This window comes from Eleginops maclovinus, chromosome 2, assembly GCF_036324505.1.
Source record: "Eleginops maclovinus isolate JMC-PN-2008 ecotype Puerto Natales chromosome 2, JC_Emac_rtc_rv5, whole genome shotgun sequence".
Taxonomy (NCBI): domain Eukaryota; kingdom Metazoa; phylum Chordata; class Actinopteri; order Perciformes; family Eleginopidae; genus Eleginops; species Eleginops maclovinus.
This window is the reverse complement of record NC_086350.1, coordinates 7,368,704-7,389,513: the sequence shown is the minus strand read 5'-3', so window position 1 is coordinate 7,389,513 and position 20,810 is coordinate 7,368,704. Positions and strand designations below refer to the sequence as shown.

The window sequence follows — 20,810 nt, the reverse complement described above, 5'->3', positions numbered from 1 at the left end:
TCAAAATGTGCACGACTTGCTGCATCTGTGTTACAATGAATTACAAAAACTACATTTCATTTCGGCACGAATAAATGAATTGTGTATATTCCTAAAACAATCCTACTGTAGGTCCATAAAGTGGATTGCTAGCAGGATTATCGTGTAATGTGGAAACCGTGCAGAAAGAGGATCATATTTGGTTTTGGTAAGCAATTCCGACAATGCTTATAATAGTCTGTATATACCTTTTATGAAAAAAGAGATTTTCAGAGAAAGTAATGACTGAAAAAAATCACTTTTAGTTTTTGTCTCACTGTGAAATGGCTCTGAGCTGCAGTGTGGATAGTTAGCATGCAGCTTGAGCCGTCCTCTCATTATTTTACAGCTATCTGCCATCAGCATATTAGGCTTTGTGGAGTCGACTTTCCTGCTCTGACACCGTGTAAGTTATACTCAGCAGAAACAGGGAAATGGAAGAAAGATGGAAAATGTTTATATTTGTTAGGGGGGCGGGGGGGGGGGGGGGGGGGGGGGGAAGAGGAGCATTGGTACAAGTATAGCCCTAGGAGAGGGACTGCAAAGGAGATGATAAAGACTTGCTGGAGTGAAAAAAAAGGACCAAGATAGAGACATAGAGGGCAGAGAACAGGAAAGGACAGCCGAAACCCCAGGAGAGAGCGGGTGGAGGCGGCTGGGGAGCCTGGGATTGATGGAGATAAAAAGCAGAGTGAAGATGGAGGGAGAAGATGGATGGCTCTCTGCAGACTTGCGCAGTGTGTTGGGTAATGCTAGGTCACCGGGGGACTAATCTCTACTGATGCTGCAGCGTTGAAGCAGTGGAATGATAATGGCCTGTTTGTGAATGTTGGGGGGGGGGGTGGGGGGGGGAGTCATGTGTCTGTTTGTGCGGCTTTGCACATGGATGTGTGTGTGAAAAGATAACACATTTGAATCTGGAGGTTCCACACACACACACACACACACACACACACACACACACACACACACACACTGAGTCACTCCTCGTTGCAGCATAGCTAAGAACAACATCCGTCTGTTGTGTCTGAGAACACCGATCATCTGTGGTCCCTGCCTGCAGCACGGTCATGGGTGTTTTTACATTTTATTTATTTTTTATTGACCTACATCAGCTCTGAGTGGGAGGGGTATCTAGGTCTGTGGACCCTTGAAACGCTTCCAGATTGTCAACATGCCAACTCTGCACACTCTGCTCACACCCTGTAGTTTAACATCGGTAAAGTCACAATGCAAACACGGTGGTTTTCTTTCTGGTGACGATAGCGCGCACTGCTGAGCTAGGTGTGGCTATCTTGATGATGGTACTTTCCCCTGTGATCTGCAGAGAAAGTATATAGGAGCTATGGGTCTCCATGATATAATGTTCAGAAATAGAGAAAGATATAATACACTTTGTTTGGCTTCAACAGAATGAATGTAAGTTAGGATTTTGCGGTCAAGGTTGCAAGTAAAAGGAAAATTCTAGAGCTGAAATGATTTGATTAATTTGATCTACAGAACATTATTTGCCAAAGTTGATAGTCAATTTAATGTTGAAGTTATTTTACTTTCTGGTACAAGCTTCACTTTTCAATATCTTCAGTTTTATGTAGTTTTTTCTACAAATTCTGTTCAGTTAACATATACAGCCGTGGAAAAAATTAAGAGACTACTCCAAAGTTTTCTTAATTCTTTATCTCTACATGTTTGGCAGCCATTCCAGTGTGTGTTGAATTCCAAAACATAGAAAAATTGACAGTAGTTTATAGAATACAATGAAACATTTTAAAAATTTAACTCAAAAGATGTACCTATAAAAAATAAAACAAGAGAAACCGATAATGCTGAGTGGTCTCTTAATTTTTTTCCAGGGCTGTATGTAAAGTCATTGAATAAGTAAATCCAACCTGCTTTGAACTGAAGCTTATTGCGAAATGACACATAAAAATATACTTATATAATGCAGGCCTCTTGAATACAATAACACATCCCCTGCTGCCTTTGTGAAACATATGACACATAATTATCAAAGAATTGAACGTATAGACACGTTATTTCTTTGCGCACAAAATTGGATTCAGGTTTATTCGGACACTCAATAGCATAAGATACTAAGATAGCTGGAGTCATGTTACCTTACACTACTTTGAGTTAGTTCTAGGTACATATTTGTTTGTTTAAAAGCAGTTGGATTTAAATAGCGAGCCCACATTTTACATTTAAAGTTCTCTGATGATCTTCATGATATCCTGAGCTGAACTGCCAGAAACGCAGGTCATTATTTTTAATTAGCTCACACTGTTACAACACGACACTGCTAGTCTTTCTGGCAGCTCTTACCAAACTAGCAGCCCCCATTCTACTCTGCATTAACAGCAATATGTAATGCATGGACATCAGACACACTGGTATGCTAATGAGCTGACAAATCATATGGTAAAGTATATTCAGGAACAGCGTATGGGAGCTTAATTAACAGTGGATGTCTGTTCAGAGTGCTCAGAGTTTATTTAAGGTAACGAGTGTGCTGTTACGATGGACGGGTGCTAATTCATTCTGGGTGTTGCATTTCAGATCAGTATGAGAGATATCGTGTGGGCGTCTGTTCGTGTGTGGAATCAATGATCTTGATCTATGTTTATAAGACAGTATGTTTGTGTATTAGTGCCTCACACACTCTAATCTCAGCTGGGCATTGAGAAGGATCCTTGGCAGGTGGGTGTTATAGTGCCATGTGACTTCTGCTGGAATTCAGGGCTAGGCTCGTCTTGTCCCTCCACTGTTCAACCCCAGAGTCCACAGCAGAGAGAACGATCAACCGTACGGTGTCCTCTGTTTGTCCGTCCACCACTTTTTCTGACCGTATGGAGTTAAGCTCGTCTCTGACCCACAAGAAGAGATGGGGTCTGGCTTTGTGCGTGCTTCGTCTGCGCCACAGGGCCCTCCGAAACAGGTAGAGGGGGATAAAAACCAAGAAACATAGAGTAGCAAAGGAGGTTTTGAATGACAAGATTAATAGAAGGAGTTGGTGGATTGTTTCTTGACATTTAATTTAACAAGGTATTGCTTGTTTAGGTATTTGCAGGGGGAAAGGTGGCAAATGGAGGCTGGACTGACAGGACGAATAGGCTAAATAATGGGGTTATTTTTATGTGTACAGACCTGGGTTGTTGTCATTTTTGTTCCTGTACATTTTCTTACCAGGAAGTCCAAATGTGCTAAATGTTCTTGGGCTTCACCTCTCAAGCTACCTCTCATTTTCGGCGGAGGTTGATTGGGTGTATGGAGTCAGAGAGGAATACCTTTATATGCAACTTGGTCTTTAAGAGCTTTCTTGAATAATGAATTGACTATCTTGAGAATTTATTAAATGTTGGGATGAAAAAATAAGACTTTTCAAGACATCATCTTGGACTTTTCCCTTTATTTATAGTAGAAATAATCACGTATGTTTTAAGAAAGAAGAAGCTTTTATCGGTGCAACATTTATCTTGGTTTGGATCTGTGTGTGAAGGAAAGATAAACAGTAGGCAATCTGTCTATGGAGTGTATTTTCAGGCTGAATTTTAAAGATAAAGATAAACATGCCTGATTTAAAATGAGTGATCTAGTTGAACCACTCATTGAAATCTTTGCTTTTTGTGTTGCTCTTGACAGATGTGACTCACTTATTATAACAATGTGGTTTGAATCCAGTCAAATCATGTTTCTATTTGCAGTCCTGAAAACAGCAAACAAGCTTGCATGTGTCATACCAGAGAAGGTGCAATGATCGTTGCTATTTCTAAGTCATTCATCTCAGGAACACATAATCGCTGGAAAAACATCAAACCAGCATTTCAAATTAGGATGTATTAATATACATATAGCATAGAATAGTAAGACTTGAATTCATTGCCATTTTGAGGATATTAGGTAACACTTTACTTGAATGGGTGTTCATAAGACTGACATAACATTGTCATAACCATGACATCACACCTGTCTTAAACATGAATGAATACTTATGACAGTTGTCGTTAAGTGTCATTCGGTAGGTTATATCACTTTTGATGCAAAGGTGACATTGTTTGAGATGTCCTTGTTAAGACAAGTTGACATAAACCAAGACAACAAAACCTGTCATAAACATGTCATAGCAGACATCCACATATGACGGTTTAAGATATCAAGCTAAACGTTTTTCTTAAGTTTGACAGTTAGGTCTGCTATGACATGTTTATGACTTACTGAATGACACTCAACGACAACTGTCATAAGTATTCATTAATGTTTAAGACAGGTGTGATGGTTATGACAATATTATATCAGTCTTATGAACACCCATTCAAGTACAGTGTTACCGGATATTACAATTGGACAACATGTTTGAGATTTTGGATACGTATTGTAGTTGGAAAAATGTCCATGTTTCGGCTCTTCCTTTGATTGACAGGTCTATATTATACTGTATTCTAGTTCTAAGGACAGCGTTATATACTGTATATAGAGCTCACTAATGGTGACATTCACTTTGATTGGCAGTGATTACTAGAAATGATTTAGAGCCTGCTTGAGAAAACTAATAACGTTATGTTACTTTTCAAAAGGATTATTGTTACGTCGCTGGAAATGGGGCTTTTGCTATCAGTCAAACCCTTTGGGAGGGGTCACTGCTCATAATTAACAGTCACATTAAAAGCAACAGAGGAATCACGTTAGGTTGATTGGACTATTGTCTTTGGTGGATTGGGTTTCCTTCATGGTTTGATGTCACTTGATGTCAGTTTTATTATACAGGATTCACAATAATATGTCATATAGGTACATACTGCTGGTAATTTGGTAAATTAGGTTTATTTTCCAAGCTAATTCAAGTATATGTAGGGTTCTGATCCCTTTGCATCCTTGCTACCTGTCAATCATGTCCATATCCTTACCATTAACAGCTAAAGAACACTCTAGATTGAGTGAAGACAGTCTGATTTGTGTATTTACTGTATTTCCTGTGTGCATATTACAGCATGTTTGTAATAGCATTTCATATACAGGCACATGGCTTTTTGTGACACTCTCGCTCGCTTGTGTGTGGGCGGATGCAACCTCAATCATACCGGGCTTTGTAGCCGAGAATGAGTGCACTACATAGAAAAGAGCGAGGAGGGTGAAATGCATTGCACAAGGAACAGCAGATACCCTATGGCGGTAGGATGTATCTATACTAAGCAGAAGAAAACATGAACCCAATGGCTTTTCCTACACCACAGCACACTTAAATATAAAGCATAGATATGTTCTTGGTGTGCATGTGTGTGTTATTCTGGGTTTAGGGATGCGGATGTTGTTTTTAGGAGATAGAAATGTGCCTGTCTTAGTAGGTTTGCAGTCATGTCACTTGACTCCCGCTGCCTCAAGGCTTTGTGTGTTTGTGTACACATCCATGTAGGGCAGTGCTCCTCTTTCCAAATGCAAATTTTATTCCAAGTCAACTGGTTTGATCACAAGGCTTTGCATGCAGCCTTGGGTGTCTTTGTGCTGCAGGTTTATTTGAGCGCACCCACATCTTTATATTTGTGCGTTGTACGGGGGATTGTATAGATTGCGCCTATTACTCTTTATCATCTTTAAGTGTGTTTGCATTTGTGCCCCTGTGTATACGTGTACACTATGCATTATACATCCGCTGTAGAGTTCAGTCAATGCAGCGTTAGCATGTGGTCTTGTATCCATCGGCTGCCTGTGGGGAGTTTGAACAACAGTCGATTCAGCCTCTATAGATCGGTGTGGCTGAACCCTGCAGCACAAAGCGGAGTATTTCTGTTTCTCTGCATCCATTAATTTCAAGCTACAGTATTGAGATTAATCATGGGAAGATGCAACCCCATTACAGACGTCAAATTATAGCTTACAGTACTGATTTTTATGCTGTTTAGCTGGTGCTTTTATCCAGAGGCACATGGTGGGAAAAAGAAGCAGGTCAGCGTCTTGTGTAACATCATCTCTGCAGAATGGATATTGATGAACACATTTGTTGCTATGAAATACATGGATTTTTTTTGTTTTGTTGAGTACACTTTGCATTTCTTTACAGAACTATTACAGGAGCTCAGAAAAAAAGAGGTTGATTCAAATATCTAAACCTAGAGCATGGCAAAATAATAAAACTGCATGAAAAGTTGTGTGCAACTGCAGCTGTCAAAATGCTGTGACATTAAGGAGCATATTTTGGTATTTTAGGCTTTTAATGATAATACTTTTCAATTGATCTGTCCTCTGGGGAACCAGTGAGATTTTCCCATCTCTACCGCCTTCTCCTTGATGGCATCTTGGAAATCATTCAGGAAATCAACATCTAGCTCCAGTCTTGCTACAGTTACAGTTAACCTTATTATGCAGTTTCAAAATTCTTTAACCTCTTTGCATTATTCCATTTAATGCATCTGGTGACAGAGGAGTCATTAGAAGTGGAGATCAGCAACACATTCCCATCACACAGAGCACATTGTTCCAGCACAACTTTGCTGCTCTTTACGTGGTTTACCTTCAGGATCCTCGCCAAGCTTGATGGGCTGGATGGTTTTGGAAAGCGCGTGAGAGGTCAAACTCTGGTCTCTCCATCTGACAAAAACACAGATGTTTCTTAGCCGAGGCCTCATATTGTTCAGTCTGTCTCTTCATGCTTTGTGAGTTTAGTATTACAGGTCATGAATCACTGAGAGCTTTGTGAAATGCTTACATTGAGGTTAACACAGGAGAAGTATATAGCCTTTACACTTTGGATCATAGTCCTCAGTGGATATTTGAGGGAAGCCCAAACATTTTGAGTCACTTTAAAAAAGATACACAGTAAGAATGGTGGAAATGCAAACTCACTAAAAGGAAGGTTTATAAACATGAACACAAACCAATGCCATGTTTTAAGTTACAAAAACAAGATCTGTTATGATGATGATGATGATGATGATAATAATAATAAGCTTTATTTATATAGCACTTTTCATACAGCAGGTGCAGCTCAAAGTGCTTTACAATAGGGCACACATCACAACATAAAATAGTGTTTCAATGATAGAAAGTTTGGGATTTTAGTTCAAGTTTTAAAAATGATAACCCACGATCAAGGCTGCCACGAGTGGTCAGTAAGGTCATGAAACAGCCTTCTTTTATTATTCCATGAGTGACTGAAATATTCAGGTTCGCGGGGAATAAGAAAGGATGTATGGCCTTACAAAAAAGATTTTGGTTTGGCTGCATCAATTTAGATGTTCTAAAACTTAGGTGTTGTGACAATGTATGGAAATGAATAGCTGGTGGTAAGAATCAGGATCCTGCCGAGCCATACTATGCAGATAGAGATAATGTGGGGGCAGCGCGGGCCGGTGACGATATGCTGTATCCTGAAAATAACGGTGAGATCTCCGCTCTCCGCACAGACACATACTCTGGAGGAGAGGAGAGAATGAGTCAGCTCCCCGACCGGGGCCAAGATGGAGGGACGGGAGAGGATGAAAGATTAACGATGAATCAATCAGAGGTAGAGACTGTAGGAATGGTGTAGCGGAGCTGAAGGACACCCGCGGTCTGAAAACCCACGCCTTAGCATTGAGAGTGGAGGACTGTGCTCTTGTTGCTAAGGAATACCTGTTACCTTGGTGATAACGAGAAGTGCTTAAGGATGAGTCATCAAGTGTGAACTTGAGAGAGGTCAAATCTTCTATACGGCCGCTCCGAGGTGTTTGAACGCTCAGGGGTTTCCTGGGGTATCCAGCTGTAATTAACAGCATCGTACATCACTGAGGGCAGGTCGCAGTTGGCATGCACATTTTTTTAAAATTATTAGCTCTGATTAATCTTGAAGCACATGTAGAAAACTGCAGATCATATATATTTTTTGTCTTTTCAATCGAGATCAGGGAAATAAAAAAATAATTGATGCAAAGAGGATATGCCATGAAACAGCAGGTTCAAGATACATTTAGGTCTTTCCAGAAGAACATGCAGATGGGAATATTATATAAATATTGATTGCATTACTGTATGTATTTTGGCTGGCTATAGCAGAAACGACGAGCTTGACACACACAAGGCTGTCATAGTAACTCGTTATCACTGTTTACATTTTTTCATGCTTGGTATAGATATGTCTAGACTCAGATTCAGAATAGGTGAGAAGGAATAATCAAGCACAGTGGCATTTTTTTTCAAGTGGTTCATTCACTTTTTTGGGGGGGAGATGGAGGAGTCGCTACACAAGCAGCCAAAAACAAGTCGCAACACAACAACAAAAATATGTACCGACTGGAATACTACAGTACAGACTGATTATCATTAAGATTTAGACACTGATACTGCTCGAGCCTCCATACCTACCTCCATCACCTATTTGAAGTCATTAAATACTATTAAAATACATCATTGACCCTTTAGTTTATTTGGACTCCGCATACACCACCCAACTACTGTACATACTAACCCAAAAAAATGGAATAGAATCGGAGGATGAAACCCTCTTTATTGTCACATACATGCACACAGCAGAGCACACACAGTGACATTTGTCCTCTGCATTTAACCCATCCTAGTACTAGGAGCAGTGGGCAGCTATTGTGCAGCGCCCGGGGAGCAATGGGGAGGTTGGAGGTGTCCGGTGCCTTGCTCAAGGGCACCACAGCAGGGCCTAGGAGGTGAACTGGGACCTCTCCAAGTAGTAGTCCACTTTCCATATTTCATATCTGTTTGGGGACTTGAACCGGCGACCCTACGATTCCCAGTCCAAGCCCCTACTGACTGAGCCACTGCTGGACGCTGCTGCTGCTGGAATAAGCTACAGTGCTCTGTTTAAATAATTATTTGGCCTTTCAGAAATAAACCCTGACCATTGCTGGCTTTTTAAGGCTAATACGAATATTGATTACAGATCTTTTGTTTTAAAACAATCACCAAAACAATATATTTGCAAAGCGCCAAGCTCTAACTTCATTGTCATAATGCTGCCAGAGATATCTTGTAATTGTGGACACAAAGCTGTATTTATATCCAAATAAATGCTTGTTTTTATGGGCAATACAGAAGTAGTTTTACCTCTTTACTGTTTGTATTTTCAGTGCAGGCTTGACAGGTCAGCGATATGCAGCAGCAAAAACGTTCAGACATAATAACACAGTGAGCTACGACGAGGAATTTACTAGGAAACATTGCTTTACGATTGGTGAAAAACCCAGTCGCCTGTTTCCATCTGTTCCCTGTGGACTAAAATGCTGTATAACGCATGTTGGACCCAGAAACAAAGTGCCACACAGTTGAAAATGTAACACTCGGGCTACAGATGCCATTGCAAGGCGTGATGGTGGAAATGCTGAGTCTAAAAACGGGGTGTGTGTGTGTGAGTGTGTGAGAGTCTGTGTGTGTAATTGTGTGTGTGTGTGTGTGTGTGTGTGTGTGTGTGTGTGTGTGTGTGTGATATCTGTCCACACACTTACACTTGTGTCAGGAGCAGCCTGGGCATGTTCACACACAAGATGTCAGAAGATGAGCAGCAGATTCTGCACTCACTTCCTATACTGTACAAAGTCATTAGTGCTGAGAGTCACCTGTCTGAACCTGTCGAACACTAGAACAGCTTTACCTGTTTCAAAATAGCAATTAAACCAATACAAATAGTTTAGATGTCCATTAAATATGTCTTAAACATGCATTACTGCAGGAGTCACAAATAGACATTGACTTCTCCCACACTGCTCCGAGGCGAGGTGATAACACACGTGCCCAAATACGCACAATTGTTTATGCCATACTGAGGTTTTTTTTATTATACACACTGCTGGGTTCATTTTGTCCTTCCCCAGGCTGAACAAGCGCCTGGTATATGTGCAATGAGTTTAATGACAGTGATCAACTGTTAGAGACGTACTCCTTTATGGTGCGCTTGTACAAAGATAAAAGACACAAGGCTAGAAAAGACTTTGCCTTCTAGCTTGTGCCGTATGTGTTACTCTTTAAACCATCTAAAGTGTAGATGTTTAGTTACAGGGCTCACAGTTCAATTGAGAGGGCGAAATGCGAGCTGCCGTGCATATTTGAGGTATAAGCAAACCCTTTGGTTGAGGGGGCAAATTGATTAAGCTAGTGTGCAAATTACTGCAAGTAAGTGCAGGAAATTGATTATTACACCTTTTTAACCAGAGGAAGGAGCATGGAAAATGTGACACCCTGCATACTGCTGAATCTGAGTCTTACATGTTTGGATTTCTATTTGAAAATACTGATTCTGGTGGTTTTGTTTATAATAGTTGACATATCGAAACCCTGATCCCTGAAGCATAAAGACATTGCAGGAATTACTAGAGGATATCAAACAAGGTCACAGTGTTTCATATGTATTATCTCTGTACAGTTCGGCAGTGAAGTGGTTAGAAGGAATGAAAGGATATGCAGTACACAAGAAAAAAGGAGGACACATTTCACCTTTACACAAACAAAAAAAGCAGGAAAGAGCAGATCACAAACAGCATCTTAATTTGTAATTACACAATGACGCACTGTTTATGAAGGTGATGACCTTGGCCCGCTGTGTTTGTGTTCAAAGATGAGTTTGTTGTCATCCTGTTTTTTCCACTCAGCACTCCTTTATCCACCTCCACCTGTTATTTAGTAGAATTTAAAGTGGGTCTCGGTGTGGATTGAACTACGTCCACGTTTGAGGCAAATCTTGCTTTGTTTGGTACATTTCCTCCCTCATTGTGCCCTTGCTGTTATTTGTTTTCCTCCTGTCTCTCTCTGTTTCTGTTTCTGTTTTTTTTTTTTCTTTTCTTGTCTGCTGCCTCTGTTTTTCTCAGCTTGTGTCTCTGTTTTGTTCTTACTGGTCTCTCTGCTTGTCAGCCCACACCTCTCTTTCTGGCTTTCCACCTCTCTATTTGTCTCTGCTTGTGCTTGTCTGCCTGCCTCTCCCTCCCTTTTCTTTTCTCTCTCTATATATCATTCTGTCTCTCTCTTTCTGCTTCTGTCTATATCTTACTTATGTCTTTCTCTTTCTTTTTTATGCCCTCCTCTTTGACACAGTGATCCCCTTCCTTGTGTCTCTTCATCTCCCTCTCTTTCTGATTTCTGTCTTACCCCCTTCGATGCATAGTTATTCTCTCCCCGTCCTTCCCCTACACTACCTGTCTGTCTCTCAGGCTGTGGCATCTTTGCTCTCTTAATGTTTTTGCTGCTTGGCTGGAGTCCAGGAAGTTATGGGAGGCTAAGTGTTTGTACAGCGAATGGCAAGATGAGTCTTATAGACGTGATGTATGACACCCTACGTGACTGCTTTGGTAAAGAAGCAGCATCCTTCTGCAAGGACACAGCCCTGTGCTGCGTGTGTGTGTGTGGTGTGTGTGTGTGTGGGGGGTTGTGTGTGTGTGTGTGTGTGTGTGTGTGTGTCAGTTGTAAAACCACAATGAGAAATCTCAATGCCAAGTTACAGTATGTGCTGTCCTTCGCTCTCCTGCATTGGAGGAACCGCTGCCGTTGTGTGTGTGTTTTTGTTGGCCTTGCCACCACGTTAACGCTTTGTGTCCTGGATCATCCCCCCCCCCCCACCCCCCACTACCTTCTTGCTCTGCAGTTGCCATGGCTACGCACCAAGAGGCTCCATCATGTGTCTGAGCCTGTGACCGCAATTTCATAACAGCTCACAAGCGCTGGCTTTGTGTGTTTATATATATTTATTTCTGTCTTAATTTAACATTTGATCATGCTACGAGTACCGTGAAGTGACACTGAATAAGGAGTGTTTGTTGAGCTCGGTTCTAGTCATACAGAGACATAATTGAAACATCAAGTTGTCTTAATGTGAAGATTTGATAGAAACCTGATAAGTAAATGCTAGATTAATAAATGCATTTTTCTCCAGTACTGATGAATGTGAGAGCTACACTCTTACCCTTTAAAGCACATGACATGATTTGCAGATGTAAGAGATTGTGACTGGAGAGCTCATGGGACAGGAACAAAATCAAATGTGCAAGTAACTGTATTCTCCAATCACAATAAATGCAGACACGTGTTTTCAAGGTCAATAATAGAGTGATTTCCTCCTGGTTTTATTTGAATAATAGTGTCAATAGAGGTTATAGAGGCCCTGTTATACCTTTTGGGGTATTCCCTTTCCTGAAGTGTATTGTGTAGGTTTTGGTGCATAAAAATTGGTCTGCAAAGGCTAAAATCCCTAAGGTCCCCCCCCCCCCCCCGCCAAAACGCCTTGATTGGACTCCTTTGTTTACTTCTGGCACACAGAGATATCTATGTGTAACACTCACGCTTCTATTGCATAGCGCTCCAACACTTCGTACATGACAGTCTAAGGGGTGGGACATCTCTAAGCAGTGGACCAATCACAAAAGAGCCGGCCAGCTAACCAACCAGAGCAGACTGGGCTCTGGTTTCAGACAGAGGATGAAACGAGGTGCTGCAGCACAGACAGCATGAGAAAAATAAAGGACTTTTTGAACATTAAAGCGTAGAGAAATGTCACAGTAGAGGAACAACATATAAATATGAAGCTGAAAGTGAGCACAATATGTCCTCTTTAAGTTATTCAGGTATTTGCAATTAAAAAAGCTAAGAATAGTGTGGGACAATCAATGTAATTTGCATAAAATAAATGTCTTGTCGTAGACCTTCAGAATAATCTTGTTCCCCCTAGGGGTGTCCCGACCTTTTACTTTGGAAACACTGCTCCAAAGCATCCATGAACAGCAGTAAACAGCAGTTTCATTAAAGTGATACCGTGCAGTAAACCTTAAGGCAGTAGTAGTTTTACAAATATGAAAAGCCCCATAGTTTTCAGTGTCTTTACAAATGAGCACACTGGCAGGTTTGGTGGGAAACAAACAGGAACTTTACAGGCTGTTCCCAAAACCTCCACAAATAGCCATTTCCTAAAGCGAAACCCTGAACCCCTGCCTGATCAATCATTGTAAGTCGCCCTGGATAAATGCCCAAAAAGTAGCCGGATCTGGAGAAAGAGGCAGCCTGTGCTCTGCAGCCTAATTTATGTTCCCTCTCATGGCCTCAGTTCCATTTTAGACCAGAGAAAAGGAAGTGGAACAAGGCTTAAGACTGACTGTGAAGATCAACTTTCTAATCTATCTATCTGTCGTTAGATTATATCATTTATGATGGCGTAAATGTCATTGATCGTGTCGTACATTTTAAGAATACCTGCAACATACCGGTAATACAACATTATTCCGAATTTTAAGTCAAAATGTGTTTGGATGCATTCCAATTTTTCTGGTGATTCATGTCTGAAGTGCGTGGTGGGCGTTGATCGGTTCAACCTGACTGTCTGAGCCACAAACCATACGAGCCCATCAAGCAACGCCTCTTATGTTTTCGACAATAGTTCAGTATTAACGTTTATGGTTAATCCATTCAGTCGCATTGTAATGCAGATTCAATGTTGAGAAATCTGTATCTCTAATAACACAAGTTGAATGTCTGTCTTAGCATTGGATCTAAATATCTTGACAATAATACTTCTTTTTAGGTACGGTTTAGACATATAAAACAACCCACAATATATCAATTGACACCAAAGTGACACCGTTTATAATACGGAGAGGATCCAGTTGTTGGAAGTGGTTGTAGTTCTACTTTTTTGTTGATTTAATTGTGTCTTAAAGGTAAAAGGGCTTTGAGTTAAGTTCAGTTGGCCAAACAAAATGAATCAATTAGCTTGGTTTTTATCTGTGTTTTCACCACAACAATGTTTGATCTATTATATTATTTATTTCTGATGGGTTTTTGGTTTTGGAATCATATCAAGTTTCCGGTGTTATGATGTCTTTCTTCTTCTGCCACTTTTATCTTGGACAAAATTGGACCTGTGAAACATCAAGTCCTAAGCTATTTTTTTTAAGCAAATATGAAAGTTTTCTTTGCTTTTATATTTGCTGGATGATTCACTTTTGAAAGAAGCCAGTCAGAGGCAAGTTATTATTTAGTCATTAGTCATCTGCACCTAAAGCTTAGTCTAAAGTTGGCCTCACCGTGAATCACAATCTCAACGATATCAGACATGTTCATACTCTCGAGTTTGTTTCCTGTAAAAAGTTCCCTGAAAGGTTACCTAACTGCATTTCCTCTGCTGTGTTTGCAGGCCTGAGACCCAGCAGAAAGCCCCGGTGACTGCCCCTCCTCCCCCACCTCCCCTCCACCTCCCCCTCCACCTCCCCCTGAGCCAGCAGGGCCCCCGGAGCCGGAGGAGGAGATCCTGGGCTCCGATGATGAGGAGCAGGAGGACCCCGCAGACTACTGCAAAGGTCAGAACGACACACACACAGACACACTCACACACACTAAAATCAGGTGTTGGAGGAAGTACTCAGACTTCTAACTTCAGTAAAAGTAACAGCAGTAAATTATAAAAATGCTCTGTCCTGCATTCGAAATGTTACTCAAGTAATAGTGCAAAGACTTGAAGATGTTCAAAATACGCCAATTCCAGAATAAAATATATGACTGATTTTGACTGAGCATTAGTGATTTACTCAAAGCTGGTAAATGCTGGTATTTCAATGTCTTGTAAACTGCTGATGGATAACTTAACCTATATTAATATATTATTATTTATTTCTTAGTTTATTTATTAGTTTTGAATTAGCTTATAATCTTTATCTGAATCTGTGGAGTAAAAACATCAAAATTGGCTTCAGAAATGTAATGGAGTAGAGATATAAAGTAGCATAACATGGAAATTCTCAAAGTTCAAATACCTAAACAAGTACAGTACATTTTCTTAGTTGCTGTCCACAACTAAACATCATCCGCCCCATCCCATTAATTCCACACTCTAAATCTGTCGTAGAAGAAGGTCTCACACGTCTCCTCTCTCTGCTTATGTCTGTGATGCTTTCCCTAATTTCTCCTACCGCCCTGACTGGCTATGCAGCAGTGTTGTTGTGTGTGACGCTTAGTAGTTGCGACACTGGCATTTCAAGGTTGTTTGGATTTGATAACTTCCTGCTGTGTCTCAGGATGCCACAAGCTATTCTGTCATATAAGAGGTTCATTCTCAATACAATGCTCAGTTTTAAAATGCTACGCCTTTCCTGTAATCACTGTGGCCGTTACACTTATCATTTGATATCTTTTAGAAGAAGTAGCATTTTGAACATTTTATTTAGCTGAAATCTAAATAGGCCATGATGTCCTTTAGGCAGAATATACTTTGATATATCATGAAGCTTTGGAGGAAAACTGTGTATTTTATGAGGTTGTTTTGAATGAAACCCAGCCAGACTGTCTGATCTCAGTAAGATGAAAGACTAAAAGAAAATGTTCACAGTTTTTCTGTCAAAACAAAGTGTCTTTCCTCACAAAGCCTTTTATGTTCTAGCCTTTTTATTTATTTCTGAACATTTAAAGACAATTAAATACCATATAATGCATGTTGTACCTCTTTAAGAGAGGTGCATATAGTAGTATATTAATATGAGCAATAGTAGTATTAATCGTGGTTCTGTTTGTTTCTACATATGTTGGCCTCTCCTACCTTCTTGCTATTTTATTCAAAATGACACGACTCACTAAGTTTGTGATCAATAACATACACATACAACAAATGTTGCCCGGGCAAGCATGACTGGTTGAAGCATGACAAAGAATAGCTGAATTAAATTGTGTTTAACCTCCTTATCAGCGCCACCTGTTTTGTTCACAAACCTAAAGATGAGAGACACAAGAACAAAGGTTGTTGTTCTTGAATATCTTTTATTAACACTGTGATAGTCTCTTCTGAAAGGCAACTACAATTCACCTCTATAAAGTCGAATATTCTTACTTTAACCCAAATTACAGATGCACATACATTCATTTGTATATTTCTTGATATTCTTGATGTAACATAATAAATAACTGTTGTCACATGGATATTTGTATCTTAAAATGGTTCAAACATCAAGTAGAATCACAAGGCTTTGTCCTTTTTCAGCTATAATCTTTTCAATTCAATGTTAATACATATGCCCTATGGATTAAGAAAAGATACATAGTGGGGCCTAGATTATTTGATAATATACTATAATTAATTTCTGACAGGACAGAGGGTCAATATGTACGAACAAGGCAACATATATCTTATAAAACATAGTATACTAGTAACATTTTTATCCAGGATCAGGACATAAATTGATGCGGGCCTCAATTACATTTGTTGTGAAAAAAAACCATCTCAAAATCCAAGGTGACATCTTGAAATCACTCTTCCTCTTTTCTGTTAATTAATCCAAAACACTTCTCTCCCATCTCATTTTCTATCAGTTTGACCTCCCTTACTCACTAATGGATTTCATGTCACTGACTGGTTATCTCTAACAGCCGCTGTAACCTTCATCCTCTCTCTCATCATCTCTCCCAGGAGGGTACCATCCGGTGAAGATCGGGGATTTGTTCAACGGGAGGTACCATGTGATCAGGAAATTGGGGTGGGGCCACTTTTCCACCGTATGGCTATGCTGGGATATACAGTGAGTCACACACACACACACACACACACACACACACACACACACAACACACACACACAGACACACACGCTCACACATGCACACACACCACAAACGCGTCATGACCCAGAAAAAACCCTCAACACACCCTGTCACCCTCACACACACACACACACACACACACACACACACACACACACACACACACACACACACACACACACACACACACACACACACACACACACACACACACACACACACACACACACACACACACACACATATGCACACACAGGCTCTTCTTGCAGTCCTTGACTTCACCTTGATTTCCCTCTCATACACACATTTACTGTAAACCACATACACACACTGCACATGCACCTGTTGACACGAGCTGGCATGTTACAAAGATGACGGTTGCAACCAACACCATCGTGCGCCGAGACCGCAGATATTCCTTTGCACTATAATGTTGTTTCTTATGTGTTCACGGGGCAGCTAGGGTGGATTGATGACAGTATCGTCAACCCAGTGTCACCTTTCCCTGACGCACGCATGCACACACACGCACGCACAAACTCATTTACTCATGTCACTAGTGTTAATTACACTAATGGTGATCATAATGTAGTGACTTGGAGTTAAGTTACTTCACACACACAACAATACAGTTAGTCACAGTCCTTGACTAAGGTTATATTCAGTGTGTCTACAACTTTACAGTTTTGGTGTAATCTCGCCCTTCTCATAGCGTCGTTGTCGACCACAGCAGGCATCTGTGTGACTGTACACTCTCTGTTCAGGACCCAAATAGTAGGCGAACACAGTTAGCACCTAGTTTCTAAACATAGTGGAGCATTGAGCAGCTAAAGAGTCAGATGGGAGTTGGTAGAGACCAAAAATAGAGCTAAGAGAGAGTTAATACTGGATATGTTTATGTTTAATGGCCTGAAAGTACGGTGGCCGACAGGTGCAAATGCGCTATAACGGCCCAAAACATTTCCATTAGGAGAAATGTGCTGCAGCTTCAGAAACTATGCAGAACGCATGCAAAATTAAGAAAACATCTCCACTAACTTGACAACACACGCGCAGCATTTAGAAAACAACCACCAACTTGCTGTTAACTAAAAGCGCTGCATAAACCAAACACTGCAAATAAAAAAACGCTAAAAGACGAAACCTGGGGATACTTAAAAGTGATGCACACAGCTGGGACCTGGACCAGAACGCTTCGGGGATCAAAACGTTTTTGTGATTGCGGTGTTTAGTTTATGCAGTAACATTTGTAAACGCTGTGCATGGGTTGTCAAGTTTGTGACGATGTTTCTTCATTTGCATGTATTTTGGCTCTTTTGAGATCTTATATTTCGACTGTTTCTGAAGCTGGAACGCCTTTCTCTTATTGGAAATGTTTTGGTCCGTTTTAGCACGTTGGCACCTGTTGGCCACCGTACCCAAGTGGGCAAAAATCAATATCAGTTATCATAGAGAGCCTATGGGATTTTTTAAGGTGAATATATACAGTTTATGCATTATTTATTTGTATTAAGTCTCGTGTGTGTGTTCTTTTAGCCACTTAGATTAAATCTATTATTTTGCTTTTAAAAAAGGTGATAATGTCTTATATACTTGGCACCAATGGTGATCTGTACATTAGGTCAGGAGACTGATGAAAGGAAGCTTGGTCTTGGTGTGTTGGAGAAGACATTTGATAGACTTTTATCATCAGCATTAATGTTATTTAGGTTACAAAATGCCATATTTGTAATTATAATGTGGGTCTTGGGAACAATGGCACATAAATGTGTAAAAAGGCATTATAATATTGGTCACTGATATTTATACTGATGCATAAATCAGCGTTATTGGCTTAGACGGTATGAAAATGAGGGCGTGTTTCTGTGTTTGTCGTTACAGAGTGAAGAACTTTGTGGCGATGAAGGTGGTGAAGAGCGCCCAGCATTACACGGAGACGGCCCTGGATGAGATCAAACTGCTGCGATGTGTGAGGATCTGAGCAATTTGACATTCAAGTGTTTGGGAACCTTGCTCTTTCCTCTCCCTTTGTTCTTTTGTTTGTTCATATTTTAGTTTCTTTCTTTACTCTTCTTAGGAAACTTTTTCTACTCCAGTTTTTCATCTTCTTATATCCTTCCCTCCTCTGTTCCTCTCTCTTGACATTCACACCTTGCATCTCCCCTACTCTGGTAACAAGAAACACTAAAGATACGCTGGTCATTTATCTTTCATGCTGGGTGCAGAGGACAGTGACAGTTCATTTTTCAGCATCTTTACCTCTCGCATCCCTCGCCTCTTCTTTTCCTGCCCTCTTTTCCGCTACCTTTATTCTCCTTCATCCAAATCCACCTTTTCTTTCTTTTTTTATCTTTTAGAATCAGAGCCAGGATCACAACCAGAAATCCTTTTTAAGTCAGTCCAGTGCAGAAGAAAAAGGCACATTTAAGTAAAGTTAACACAGTGTATTTAGACGAAAACACATATCAATAAAATCAAATAAGTACACATGCATAGTAAGATGTTTAATAAGTATCAGCATTATGAAGCAAGTTCCATGTACTCTTTCTCTGTTCTTTGCTTTTATTCCATCTGCAATCAATCGTTTCCTCCCACGTCATGTTTTGCTTCATCTCTGTGTCCTCCTCCCCAGGTGAGGGAGAGCGACCCCGCAGACCCCAACAAGGACATGGTGGTGCAGCTGATAGATGACTTCAAAATCTCTGGAGTCAACGGCATACGTATCCCAATCAGAAGAGTGTGTGTGTGTGTGTGTGTGTGTGTGTGTGTGTGTGTGTGTGTGTGTGTGTGTGTGTGTGTGTGTGTGTGTGTGTGTGTGTGTGTGTGTGTGTGTGTGTGTGTGTGTGTGTGTGTGTGTGTGTGTGTGTGTGTGTGTGTGTGTGTGTGTGTCAGAGATATAGTATTGTGAGTCCTTGACTGTCCATCCCAGATGTGTGTATGGTGTTTGAGGTGCTAGGTCACCACCTGCTGAAGTGGATTATTAAATCCAACTACCAAGGTCTGCCTCTGCCATGTGTCAAGAGTATTATTAAACAGGTAAAGAGACACACACACACACACACAGGCACACACGCTGCATTTTGTTGCTGTATGAAGATCATGTATACTTTTGGCGTTTAACACACAATTACTGACTGCATCATGTAGCCACCAGTGACTCCAGAATGCCTTAATTGAAGTGAAGTCTATGTGGGGGAAAAACAAGTTTTGTAATAATAAAACTGACAAAAATAGTTCTTAATGAAACTTATATTAAAAACTAAATCAAAAAATTGACGGTTTATGAGGAGAACAGAGGAGAAATTTGCATCATTACAGCAAAAAGGACAGAAATAGTAAAAAAAAAAAACTGTTTAAAAAAGGATATATATTATAACAAACAATCAAAATAGGAAAAGATAAGTAGTTAAAAAGTCAATTGGAACATATAGAAAGCAATGAAGTGGCAGCCTGAGGACAATGATGATGGATCAAGCAGTGGCTTCGTCTCTTCAGTGTTCCTCTCCTAATCGCTGTCTGGAAAAAGACATGCTTATCGAATGCAGATTTTATAATATGATAACAAATTAAAACATAGGAATCAATCCAACGAGACATTTGACATAACTGATGATACATTGTGTTTTTTTAAACAATTTGATCACGTTAGATTCTCTTTAACAAGAAAGATGACATGCTAGCTTCACATTTGCAGTTGGCAGGATTCTTCTTGTTCTGTGAAGCTGTGGTACTTTTAAATCAGGCAAAATTAGCATTTGTGTGTCATGGTACATGCATGTGTTTTATATGAGTGAAACTGACAGTATATTTATTTAGAATTCCTCCGGGGGAAGAGGTTAAGAACGTATTCACAGTCTGATTTGAGAGTAAAGGAGGATACACGGTGTATAAATATATGTATAATAAAAACAAGAGACAAATTCCCACCCATTACTCAGTCCTGATAATACATTGCATTGTGCACTTCACACTCCAGTACCGCTGCCTTCATAAAATGCAGCGCTTTGAAGCATTTTCCCCTCGGCCACCTGATGAGGATGTGAAGTAGTTGATCCGTTTCAGCCGCTGCCAGCCTCTCGACAGCCAAACGGGAGATGAGTAGAAAATAAATGAGACCGTTCCCCGCTCTCAAAGCCTCTGGACAGCATCAAATGAACAGTGAAGCAAAAAAACATCAACAGCCTCTCCTCTCTGCCCTCGGAGAATGACCAGCATTAGAAGAATGGGTAATCTGGCTCTGAAGAAGAGAGAATGAATGAAAGGGAGAGAGATAAAAAGGGAGTATTGAACAGTGGAGAG

General features: G+C 40.4%; 1 protein-coding gene across 1 annotated transcript in view; it reads left to right on the top strand.

The window, feature by feature from the left end:
• The window catches only part of LOC134876073 (SRSF protein kinase 2-like), a 58,307-nt gene that overhangs the window by 23,011 nt on the left and 14,486 nt on the right, over window positions 1-20,810 (top strand). The window contains 6 exon segments of the mRNA XM_063900921.1: window positions 14,123-14,171; window positions 14,174-14,285; window positions 16,382-16,490; window positions 18,393-18,480; window positions 19,144-19,231; window positions 19,441-19,547. Coding sequence (XP_063756991.1) covers window positions 14,123-14,171; window positions 14,174-14,285; window positions 16,382-16,490; window positions 18,393-18,480; window positions 19,144-19,231; window positions 19,441-19,547 — 553 coding nt within the window.